Source organism: Grus americana, chromosome 8 (assembly GCF_028858705.1).
Source record: "Grus americana isolate bGruAme1 chromosome 8, bGruAme1.mat, whole genome shotgun sequence".
In the NCBI taxonomy this organism is placed as follows: domain Eukaryota; kingdom Metazoa; phylum Chordata; class Aves; order Gruiformes; family Gruidae; genus Grus; species Grus americana.
In genome coordinates this window covers 32021979-32035125 of record NC_072859.1, presented here as the reverse complement: position 1 = coordinate 32035125, position 13147 = coordinate 32021979, and the positions used below count along the sequence as shown (strand labels likewise).

General features: G+C 39.6%; 1 protein-coding gene across 15 annotated transcripts in view; it reads right to left on the bottom strand.

The window, feature by feature from the left end:
- The window catches only part of FGGY (FGGY carbohydrate kinase domain containing), a 322392-nt gene that overhangs the window by 24673 nt on the left and 284572 nt on the right, over positions 1-13147 (bottom strand). For 14 of the 15 annotated variants that reach the window (XM_054834554.1, XM_054834558.1, XM_054834553.1 and 11 more), the window contains 3 exons: positions 12267-12341; positions 8534-8654; positions 4813-4907 (listed from right to left, as the gene is read on the bottom strand). In XM_054834554.1, coding sequence (XP_054690529.1) covers positions 4813-4907; positions 8534-8654; positions 12267-12341 — 291 coding nt within the window. Of the gene's footprint in view, positions 1-4811; positions 4908-8533; positions 8655-12266; positions 12342-13147 lie in introns of those variants that run through there. The other variant, XM_054834561.1, reaches the window with a different exon arrangement.

Sequence of the window (13147 nt, the reverse complement as noted above, 5' to 3'; positions counted from 1 at the left end):
GCAATGTTAAGGTTATTTCATTCAATGCAGCACATATTTCAAAAATGCAAACCCCCAAAATACAGTGTATATTTCAAAAATCCTTATGTCATACTATTTTAAACAGCACTGTCGTCTTTGAGTCAGACAGGCTGTGTTACAGTTCATAAGCACAACAATCAAAACATAACAAAACCACTAAAAGAAAAAGGGTGTAGCATTTGTAGGGGCAAATGGAAAGATAACCCAAATTGCAAGAAGAAATTTGTAAGATTTTCTCCCCTTTCCGGAGATTCTAGAGACTAAATAACCAAAAGATGCAATGGGGAGTAACTCACCACACTGCACATTCTTTTTCCTTCTTGGACAGACCAATTGTTTTAATTCAGTTTTACCACAGAGGAGAAAAATGCAGAGAGAGTAAATGAAGAGGAAAATAGGGAAGTCAACATTCTTTGAAGCAACAACATATGGTGACCAGGCATGAGAGATGGAGGTTATAAATCTTTCCTTCATAGAATTACCTAAAGACAAAATTGCAGCTTCAAGGGGCTTGAGCTTTTAAAGCCACCCTAGAATCTAGCAAATTAACCTGTATGATTACAAATTTTGCAATAACCTTCATTTCCAATGCTTCTTTGCAAAGGCTCAGCATACTGAGAATTTTGGTACTAATACACATGTAGTCACTAGAAAGCATGAAAACCTTTACTCCACAAATCATTCAAAATATGAACAAAAAGATATGAAAATTTAGAATCAGAACAAAATGCTGTATCCTGCAAATAGTCACTGCTGTAGTACAGAAAGGGAAAAGACACAGGAGGTATGTTGATGCTTGCTTCTTTGTGAGAAGAAATTTCTTTAGGGATACCGAAGGATAGAGGAAAAAAATTTTGTTCCAGCCACTATGACCAACTGCCCAAGAAAGTGAAGGGTGAGAATCCTGTAGTCTCGTGTACACTTCTGGCTGGGTTCATCACACAGCGATGTGTAGGTAAGCAAGCTGCTGGTCCTTGGAAAAATGACCCTCCAATATGCCTCTGAAGCAGATACTCCCCCATTTCCAAATCTCCAATGATGGAATACCACAGGACATCAGGAGAGTACAGGAGTGGGAGAGCAACCGCAACCACCACATCCACATTCTTTAGCCCTAAGGAAATACCATCCAGATCCAATGCATTTCTTAACCATTAAGCTGAATAAAGCCTAACTCTAATTACTATCTAAAGTTACCATTGAGTGGGGTCTTCCCTAGATGACCCATCTTCTCTTTCCTCTGTCAAAAAGTAATGACCTGGTAGATTTTGAGGATCTGCCAGAGCAGTGGCTCTGACTTGGCTGCCCCATGCCCCAAACCCTCCACATCATTGACAGAATGCACGAGCAGGTCAACTTAACACATAAAGCACGTTACATCCCCAAAGCGTCACATTTAGCCTGCAGACACAAGAACAGCCCTGCTCCACAGGCTCACCAGCTCCTTGGTGCACATACTACACAGCACACATGCACGTACTTCCACGGGAGATTGCCTAGCAGATGCCTGGCAGCACTACTGCTATTGCTTCTCCCCAGTGGGTTTCACCTATCTGTTCAGCAGCCAGTCCTTTTGTCAGCAGAGCATGTTAAAGCCAGACTAAGATTATCAGAAGTGATTTTGAGGGATCTTGGCTTTAGGTGCTATTTCCAGGCTGTCCTAAAGATGCCTGAGTTTTAGAAAATGGACAACAGCCAACCCATGAATACCAGATAACTTTTAAACATTTTGATTTTGACATTGAGTAGAAATGTCCAAAAAGGATTCTGAGAAACGTGACCAAAATCACTAGGACAAATACAGTAAAAATTCCCCTTCAAACACACACAGGCATAGGGAAGGACGGTAAAACCCACACAATTTTCTCCATTACTATTAGGCTGAGCAAACAACGAGTTTTGGAAAGCACAATAATTAAGCACAAACCATCTGTAAGAGGCAGATAATAACTTCTATTTTTTGCAGAGTCTACATCAATCCTGAGTAATTGCAGCAACACCTCTAAGTAAGGTTTGTTTGGAAGATGTGGTAGAAAAATAAACGTAAGAGAAGGCTATGAAACTGCAATGGTAGATATGCATTTACGTTCTCCCCTTCCCCAAAAGGCATTTATTCAGTTTCTTGTTTCTTGAGTTCATGTAGCTGAATTCTTTAAAAAGTATTTGCACATAATCTAAAATATTTGCTGCGCGATGCAACTGATACTGCCATAGGTGGCACCTCTTTAACAGCAATCTTCTGAACACACAGTAAGCCAAAACACTTCTTGGTTTCTTCACGCTGCAGAGATGTTGTGGCATCCTGGGTAGGGTTCAGGGCCGCACCTGGCCCCCAGTGATCACCACAGGCAGTATGATGGAAAGAAACATGCTACAAATGCCGAGTGGGATGTATAATAGCAGTAGTTTCCAAACTACTTTCCTCTTTTCTATTTCAGAGACATCCCAAGGAAGACCATGGGCTTGACCTGTAACTCAAGGAAACAAAAGGAAACTCTCCTGCTGTCTAGCAAAGTCCTTGGAACCAACCCTTACACGAACAGCTGCTGAGTAACTGGAAAAGGCAGAGGCTGTGCTTGGGAAATCAGACTTCTTATGCAGTACCGAGGCACTGGATTGAAATTTGTATTGGTTCTTTTTTTTAAATGTACTGGTATTAACTTCTTTGATTCAAGCAGAGATGGGATGGCAGCATAGGGAGCCATCAAGTCCAGCTCCCAACAGTAAGCCCTTAGGAGAAGTTTACTCCAAGAAGACCCACAGAACCCGTACTTATGACAAGCCAAAAACCATTCCCATAGCCAAAGAGGCAGGAGCCTACTGACATATCGTAACAGCAAAAGAGCAAACACTTTTTAAATTAAAAAGTTTGTGACATGGCTGGTTTAAAGGATCTAGTTTTGCTGAAAAAGCTTTCTGAAGGAGTGTGCTATGCAGACTGACATATATGTTTGTATGGATAAAATATATGTATCTGTTCTGACATTATTGGATATGCTTCTGAAATCATTTTATACATAAGGGCAGGGTTAAAAACTAAAGGTAAATTAATATACCAAAATTACATAAAAACACATCACAGAACATTTCACAGCATTAGATTTTTCTAATGGTTATGAAGACAGACTTCTTAAAATCAGTTTTGAGAAGTTCAGTTATTGCATAGTAGTGGAAAACATCTTAAATTTGGAATGAAATATCTCTGTATTTGAAGACAGAAGATTAACAGAAGAGTAAGAATTAACTATGAAGTCCTGTCATCAAAAGCTGCTACTGAAATATTTATCAAAATAAGTTCTCCTTACAAGCACTAGAATTATTAAATACAGGTATATATTGTAATAGATATTTATTGCAATTATTGGAAAAATTGTTAGAAAAGGAAACTGCTTTTCCTGTTAACCAATATTGCATTGTAGAATATTCACATTCAGAAATTTCACAATTGGAAAAATGCCAAACATGGCCCAGTTCCTCAGCTTAAGTTGAGCTGTTTATTGATTCCAGTGGAACTGCATCAATTTAACTAGGTTGAGAAGCTGACCCCCTATTCGGAAAATACAATCAGGTACATTTTTGTGCAAAATTTCATCTACAAACATCTGTACCTAATGATATGAAGAAAAGGGTATCAAGGGACCATTTAGATAAATAATTTTGTCCAATTAGCTGGAGTGTACTGTCCAGTGTCCTTGTGTAGCATGAGGAGAGGACATGTCTTATACTAGTGGAGTTGCCAGGTGGGAAAACAGGTCAGATTTTGGTATTCAGATTCTTCTTGAGGTTTCTGTATATTATTGTTGTTTATATAAATGTGCAAAGTCATGCTTTGGCATGAAAGCCCTACTGCTACTTTTACAACTGTTAATGGCTTGAAATAACATGAATAAACATGAAGTCCCATCCTCATTATTAATTCCGCATTCACTGTGGGCAAGACAAGAGTTATAGGTGTACTATTTTTTACTGCATAAATGGTGCTACGTTGGTTCCTATGTTCAACATTCCTCAATATGAAGGAAGGAAAGTAGGACAAATATAACTGAGATGAAAGGGCTGAGGCACCTCTCTTATGAAGACAGGCTGAGAGAGCTGGGGTTGTTCAGCCTCGAAAAGAGAAGGCTCCGGGGAGATCTAATTGTGGCCTTCCAGTACCTGAAGGAGCCTACAGGAAAGCTGGAGAGGGACTGGGGGGAAGGGCAGGGAGTGACAGGACAAGGGGCAATGGCCTTAAGCTGAAGGAGGGGAGATTTAGATTAGATATTTGGGAGAAATTCTTCCCTGTGAGGGTGGTGAGGCCCTGGCACAGTTTGCCCAGAGAAGCTGTGGGTGCCCCATCCCTGGCAGTGTTCAAGGCCAGGTTGGATGGGGCTTTGGGCAACCTGGGCTAGTGGAGGGTGTCCCTGCCCGCAGCAGGGGGTTGGAACTACATGGACTTTGAGGTCCCTTCCAACCCAAACCAGTCTGGGATTCTATGAAAATGTGACCTTCTTGCAGGGTCAGAGCCTTGCCAATTTCCCTTTTTTTGTCTGTAAAATTACACAGCCTAACTTCATAGACAGCAGCTTCTACCTGTATGTCCCTAAAGTCAAAAGACAAATAAATCTTCAATACACCTAAATAACATACAGAGTTAAAAAAAGGGTGGAGAGAAAGCAATGCTGGCTCTTGTCTGGCTGTGCAGAAGGCACAAACTTTTCCACTTGAATTAAAGTCTGTACATCGTGCCAAGTGTCAAAATGTAAAACGCATTAAAACTCAGAAAAAGAAAACAAATCAGGTACTGCATACCTGTATAGATGCAAAATCCCCAGAAGCACAAGCTCCAAGAATAGCAGCACCCACCAAAACAGACTCCACTTCTTTGGACAGGACAACCGGCTTGCCTATACAAGAAAAAGCCATGCCTCTGTTAGGGAGAATATTGCACTAGTGGCACAGTAAATAAGTAAAGCAAAAAATACAAAGAAAAAAGGACGTCACAACTGCATTCAGAGCTACAGTCTACTGTTGATTAATGTAGATATCCCTCCTCTGTGGTTCCAGGCTCCAAGAAAAATCCAGAATAAAACAATTTCAGCAAAATATTAATGCAGAACATCAAGCATACAAAGAATGAACCCCCAGATCTTTGACACTGGCTATTTATCTCAAAGGGCTTGGTATAAACCTGTTACCCATACCCTCCAAACCCACATGCCTATTAAAAGTTGACCTCAAGGGAAAAACAGGGTGGTATCCTTTTTGTTTCTTTTGCAATGAACAAAAAAAAGTTTGTTTGTGTTTGTTTGTTTTTAAATATATAGCCAACAAAGCCAGACTGGTTTTGCTGGAAGACATGAAAATAGGAGTAGTAAACTTTCACAAGCTGTGTAAGAAATCATAAGAGAAATGTTGTCTTCCAAATTGTGCAAGACATTCGAAAACAAGATTAAAACACTGGAAAAACAAACAAACAAACAATATATATTCTGAAGTAGAATTAAAAACTGTTTCATCACCCATGGGTACTTTCATGAACATACTTTCCCTCAGTTCACAAAGTTTCCTAAAAGACCTGAATTATTAATGTAAAAACAGCAGGAAAAAGAGTAATAAAAATATAAAAATCAGTCTGCTTTCTTAATTCTTTCTTAATTTTTAAAAAGCCTGAAACAATTGCCTAAGTCTAAATGCTTTTCTAGCTACACTTTAGATATTCATCCTCACTAAGTCAAAGAATTTAATATTCCTACAGTACTTGCCACGTGTCTAAATTTCCATTGCTGAGATAATTTCATTCAATGAATGATGATGCAAACACAGCGGTGGGAGGAGGACTTCCTTTTGTGAATACCTCAATGACACTATGCCCCCAAAAATGCCGCTCCTGAGAGGCAACTGTAAGATTAGAAGGAGCTGAAATTTGGAGGAAGATCTGAAGTGAGTCATGAACAACTCCTACAGAGGAAAAGCCAAATTCTCATTTTGAAAAGGGTGTAATATAATTATTAATAGAAGAAACAATTATGGATACAAAGCAAAGTCACCTTGCACCCCAGGCATCCAGTTACATTATGCTAACTTTGCACTGTTCCACCAGCGTAAAGCTGCTTACAATCAACTTTCAAGAAACAAAGGTGCCACAATGGTCTTTATGCCATCTCTTCCTACAGTTAGCACAGGCAGAGTGACAGGGAAGGAAGGTGGATACAGTGAGACCTTGCTGTTTGATTGCTGGAATGACTATTAACAGCAAACCAATGTAATTACAGCATCCCTTAAATTTCTCTCTGACCAAACAAACCCACCTTAAAAACATTAGAGTAAGACCAGTCACCTGAGCATTCCTCTGGTTAGGATGGACCAGAGCTCAGGACTTGGGTCAACCTGGAACAGATGCAGACAATCTAAAACTCAAGCTTACAGCTACACAGCTGTTTGCCAGGCTTTTAAGCAGTAAGCAATTTTCAGCGTGCTCTAAAATTTACTGCACATTTCCCGCATCATCAGAATGAATACAGAATTCTTACCAGGCAAACAAAAAGATCAAGATACTTTTTAAGTGGCCTGCAAAATTATCTATTGGATGTCTGCATGGCTGAGTCATGGGCATTTGCAGCTAACAATAATATATTCAGATTTTGTTCTTTTCAGGAAAGAATGGGGGATTGATCCTGGAATGTTAGTTATTTTATCTGATAGGCTCTAATGAGTTCAACACAAGCGAGAGCATTTCAGTTAGATGAACTCTGACATCCCTTGTCAGTCACTGATTTTACAAATGGGGGAGAACTCCAGACTGCAAAAAGGCCTTTTTGTACTGAATTGTACTTGGCCATTAGTTACAGTCAAAGAACTTCTGATTACATTTTAATCAGAATACCTTTTCACAGATCTTTTATTTTACACATCATGAACTAACAGCCCAACTCTACGCGTAGCTGAAATTCATCTAAAACATTTGAGCTATCTACGGGAAGGCACACAATTGACAACATAATTTTTCACAAACAGAAAGTGTCACTTTGACCACAATGTATTTAGTGAATTTTAAGGTCAATAGGCATTATGCTTTTTGCTTCTCCATTTCTGTTTTCATCTCAGGTAAGCACATAAAGCATATTTTCATCTTCCTTCCTGCATCAAGATTATGAAGTGTGGTTTGATGTTAGGGCAAATCAGATGTCCAGACTAAATGTCCCAAATCTGAGCCTTAAACTTCATTCATGACAGCTCAGCTGGTCTTAATTTGAAGTATACCCAAAACACACATCATTCAAAGCTTCTCTGAAGTCCCTTACACTAAATTTTGTTATTTTTCCCACATTTTTAAAAGGATATTCAACTGACTCACAGGTGTGCTAACATGTCCAACACACACAGGCTAAGAGAGACCAAAAATACCACGCAAGCCTGAGACCTGCTCTTGTCATGAATCACATACCCAGGACCTTCCACCCATCAGGAATTCTACAAAACCAAATGCAACACCATGCATGAGTAAAGATCCAGAAATTGTCCCCTAAACCATATTAACGATACAGACACGGAAGCAATTTAGAAAAGAATTGTTCTATATAACGTATACAATGCCCAGCATGAGCAGGAAGTATGTACTGGTTTCAGCAGGAATAGAGTTAATTTTCTTCCTAGCAGCTGGTTAGTGCTGTGTTTTGGGTTTAGGATGAGAATAATGTTGATAACACACTGATGGTTTAGTTGTTGCCAAGCAGTCAAGGACTTTTCAGCTTCTCACACTGCCCTGCCAATGAGAAAGCAGGGGGTGCCCAAGAAGCTGGGAGGGGACACGGCCAGGACACTGACCCAGACTGCCCAAAGGGATATTCCATACCATATGGCGTCATGCTCCACATATAACTGGGGGTTGGCCAGGCAGCAGCATGGCTTGGGAACTAGCTGAGCATTGGCTCTGAGTGGTGAGAAACTGTGCTGGGCATCACTTGTATTGTGTATTATCATCATTATTATTATAATTCTCTTCCTTTTCTGTCCTGTTAAACTGCCTTTATCTCAACCCACGAGTTTTACCTTTTTCTTTTTGATTCTCTCCCCCATCACCGTGGGCGGGGGGAGCAGTGAGCGAACGGCTGTGTGGTTGGTTTAGCTGCCAGCCGGATTAAACCACAATGAAGTGTCAGAAGTCCAACAGAATTCAAACAGGATGAAGCTAATAGATGTTTTAGTAAAACACATCTCATGTAAACCATGCTCACAAAATGTAGTGGGCATTATTCTCATCTAACTAATGTCTTGTAATCTGTTTCTCCTTGAGGTCTGTTTTCCAACAATAGGAAGTATGGAGCTTTGTTTCCACCGCATCTCTGTGTTGTTCAAATGTCTTCAAATTTCAGGAAATTCAGTCTTGCAGGAAATAACATTTCATTACACACTTTTTGGCCAACCAGCAATATACAGTTCTATATAAAGAAAGTATTTATTTTTCCTAAGACAAAGTATTTAGCCACCTAAAATAATTTACACTCCTTTCCCGGCACTTCCTCTAACTCACCAGTAATGTCAGCGTGCATCTGCACAAAGAGAGCGTTCTTGCTCAGCCCACCACACAGAAACAGCGTGTTGATATGATGCCCTGCAGCCTCCATAGTTTCCAAAATATGTCTTGTTCCTAACTTCAAAAAGGGAGAAAAAAACCCAAACAAACAACAGATAAGCACATGAGAGCAGCCACAGGAACAGATCTTAAAGCACAATTTGCTAAAAAGAATGACACTACTAACTGTCCTTACCAGTTCCCTAACCCGAGGGCTGGGAACAGACCTGCAGGGGTACGGCCTCCGCTTAGCTTCCAGCCAGTAACAGGCAGTGTAGTTAAGAACTAGAAAAATCAAGCAGACGGCACAAGGAATGGGGAAGTACACGGGCACAGCATATTGCAATAAACATCCCGGGGCTGGCTAGCAGCGAAGACCTACTGGTATCCAATAGCACAGGGAAATGGGGCTTAGAGGGAAGTACCTACAAGGGTGAAGATAGGGATTATGAGAAGACACAGAAATGGGCAGCAGGAAAAGCTGACGGCTCTGATAAGCAGGTGTTTGTCACCAAGCGCAGCAGAGTACAGTTTCCAGATCCAGAACTAAAACCTACATGGCAAAGACATGTCCACCAAAACCTCCTATTTACTTTGTATAACAGCACCTAAAAATCACTCTCAGTAAAGAGATTTCAATTCTGAAGCCAAATAGCAAAGCAGAACAAAAAAAGGAGCAAATAAAAACCTGTATTTTCTGTCTTTTCAGCAAAAAGGAAAACCTGAAGAATTTTGTATTGGCTTAACTATTTCTCTTGGCCTTTGCCCTGTGCAAAATAAAGTGTTCCATTTCATGCCTGGATTAATAGAAACATCCAAAAAGGTAGGCATATTTTTAAACTTTTCAGTTACAGTCTCCATTCTGAGAAACTCAAATTAGAACTGCTCAGTTTTTCGCTCTGTGGATGATGAAAGCATTAAAAAAAAATCTTTTCTCTTTTTGTTTGCTTTGCCTCTCAACCCTCTCCCTCTTTCCTCTTGCAAAAACATTTTCCATTTCTTTGACAAACTATTTGTCCAAAAATAATTCTCGGCTCTTTATAATACCTTGGAAGTTAATTTTGAAGTTCAGAGTTGATGAAATGCCAAATTCAAGCCAAAATTTTGCCCAAGCTGACTGTAGGCAGATTCCCCACAAAAAACAATCTGGTCAAAGTTTTCACAAACCATCATTTAAGTTTTCTTTATGCTATGCCGCAAGTTCATTAAGAGGTCTGCAGCCTGCAGTAAACCCCTCTTCAAATAAAAGCTCCTGAAAATTGAAGCTAGCAGAGTTTCATCAGACTGGAGACGTTCACTATGAATGACTGGCACCACTCTGGATAGGCCTTCAAATATATTTTGGTTTTTCAGGCAAGCGGTTATGAGGAACTTTAGCAGCCGCAACACCAGCCGACTAAATCCATCGCTTCCCTATTGACACAGAGGGCTAATTTCCAAATCACACAGCCACAATTTTAATTATGGAAAAATAAACTGCTCTAAAAACAGTCGGTCTCCTCAGAATGGGCTTGACGGCCACAATTATATCTCTGATCATGTTCTCATCCGTCTAACTGTTGCATCGCATTTTGCAATGAATAGTTAAAAGGATATTCTCTTTCACTACTTCTGAAATTCAAATTTATTAACAACTTCTCTCACAACATACACACGTCAAAGACCCTGAGAAAGAACATGCTGTGAAAATTATTTTGTGTTTACCTGCCTGGAAAATTGTATTCACATAGAAATTTAAATTAAAGGCAGACTTATTTCACTGTGGGTGGGGGGGAACTAATTTAATCCTGGATTGGAGAAAATGCAAATTGAGGGGCTTCAAATGCAAATGTTATATAAAAAGAAAAAAGCGTCTCCTGCTGAAAAGAAAACTAGAGATTAACATTCTGTGGGCAGGCCTACACATTTTACAAGATTTTTACTTAGATTTAAAGTCTCTCTGGCACCCATTGAAGACAGTGAACAGTACAGGATTGGGGCTGTGCTGAACAAGAAGTGTTTCCTTCAACAAAAGTGAAGCTAAAATTGGGAGTGACAGAGTATGGGAGGAAAATTAAATTTCCTGGGTATCACATCAGCAACTAGTAAATATATGAAGTCAGAACCAAGTCTACTCTGTCTATTTTTTTAGTTACTGTTTCAATAGTGTTTTAAGAAAAATGGATTTCCGTTAACTTGCAATGAAAATTGCAGTATAGCCTTTTTATATTAAATCTCACGATCAGTGCAATTAGCTATCAAAAAGATACGCAGATGCCAAATTTAGTGTTCAACCCAGTATTTGCATCTTACAATAAATTTTGAGTTGTATCATATAATGAGATAATAGGTGACTTTCCCAGGATTTCCAGCAGAGAACATTTCCACTTCGTTAGCATGATACAATAACGGAGCACCTGTTTGATACTGGAAAGTTTCTTTCAGGGGGGCAGTATCAGTCGCTGGCATTGTTTAAACTCTCCTAGACATTCTTATTAAATGGTGGGATTATACTGAAGCATCAGGTAGAACCAAGCTACATTCATCTTAAAAAGGATCAAAACTCACAACAATGAATTCCAGGCTGGGGTTAAGTTCTTGTTATTTGCTGAAGAGGGAGGGTTAACACATAAGATGTACAATTCACAGCAAGTTTACAGCAGCCGCCCACCCTCCATATCCCAGATGGCTGACCCAGCCTAGCAAAGTTGTTGTTTAACCAGTAGAGGAGTTTGGAAGTTTTCCAAATGAACCGCGTTTTGTCAGGAAAACTCCCCAATTCATCAAACTGTTGTGCAAAAACACCGCAAGTTCAACAAACTTTAAAAAACAAACACAAAAAAAAACCACCACAAAAAGGATGTCAAAGGAATGTGATTTCAGTCACCAAATGCCTGGGGATGGCACACCCCATTGAAAATACCCTGCACCAGGGTTTCAAAACAACTTCTTTGACCCAGGTTTTCACTTCAGAATAGAACTTCTTGTGAACTGGAAATCCTGGGTTCCAGAGCAAAAGAGGGCAGAAACAGAAGTATTCCAATAAAATTACCCATCTCTGCATGTTAACAAACATCGAGGACATTTTCGTAAAGACTGATTTACAGAAACAGAGCCGCGGGTTGGAAGTGCTACACACGAAACAACTGCTTGCCGTGCAGCAAGGAAACCGAGGGAGGAATGAGATCTGGTCTGTTCGGTCTGTAGCATTATGAACTGAATCACAGACCCACTCCAACTCACTTGGTACAGAGTTCTGACTCATCTAACAGGCAAGCAAGGGAAATCCATGGATTTAGGAACAATCTGAAGCTGAGGCATTTTAGGGGAGCGTGAGTTCCTTCATACAACTGCCAAAGACTTTTTTTTTTTTCCATTCTCTCAGCTTCCCTCTAGACAGCCCATGCTGTTAACACTGCCCCATATAGTATCAGCCTCTTTCCTCACATCTGCACTAGAGGCAAAGGTTCCATTTACAGAATTGCCATAAGGAGAAAACTTTTCAGGGGAACATCTTCTCCTCAGTCTGGCTGTCAATTATCCTACAGTATGGAGTAGTCACCAATGGGGGTAAACAATATCTTGCTCCTTTAAGAAATCCATTAAGTGAATTCATCTATTATTAGAAATCTGTTTAGCAGAAGGGAATGATCAGTCTGCTACAGAACACGAGACAATTCATTTATTCTTTTATGCACTTAAAATGGCTTACAGCAATGGCTTGAATCGTGGCCAAGTAGATAAGGGCAAGTTCATCCAGACCCCGAGACAATGTTAGTCCAACAACCTGTGCAAAGATCAAAAAGAAAATGTACGAATCCAGCCAAAGTAAAATTCTATTATTTTCTACGGTTTCTTGTTGTAACAAGTTTTAAGTGCTAATTCTAAGCACCTCTTTTCTGAGCTGTATGCATAATGTTATGTTAAACATGTTATTCCTGATCCGGGGAAGAACCACATAAATTGTTCTTGCCCTTGCAAAGAAATAAAGAACAAACAGCATATTGTATGGGATTAGAGATAGATTAACTCTGACAGTTTTATGTTATGACTCAGATATTGCTCGTGAATGTATTTAATGTACTAATATGAAAATGCTATTACATAAAAATAACTTTTTAAAAGCATTTCTGCCCCTCCCTTCCAAGCACCCTAACACTGAAACACAATTAATAATTAAAGACTATATCTTAACCTCTTTTCCTCTGACATAAATCAATACTGCCTTGTAGTTACTCTGGATTAATATCAGCATAAGCAAGACCTGAATGCAGCCATAACTGTGGTAGAAAAAAATGTGTTGCTATTACCAGTTATTTGCATATAGCCATTATACCAAGGAAGTTCTGATTCTGCTGCAGCATATAATTCTTTCACAAAATAATACAGGACCCAAAAGCATATAAGCCGTCTATTTTTTTTTTAATGTTTCCCTCATTTGTGGTTTAAAACATGTTGCAGTGCTTACACCTACCCTTTCCTACCTCAGCCTCAAACACAGCAGGTTTTGATGCTGAGGAGTAGCTGGAGATGCTCACTTCAAGGACAATATGCCATTTTGAAGTACATTTTTCAATTAATCACCAGGTATTT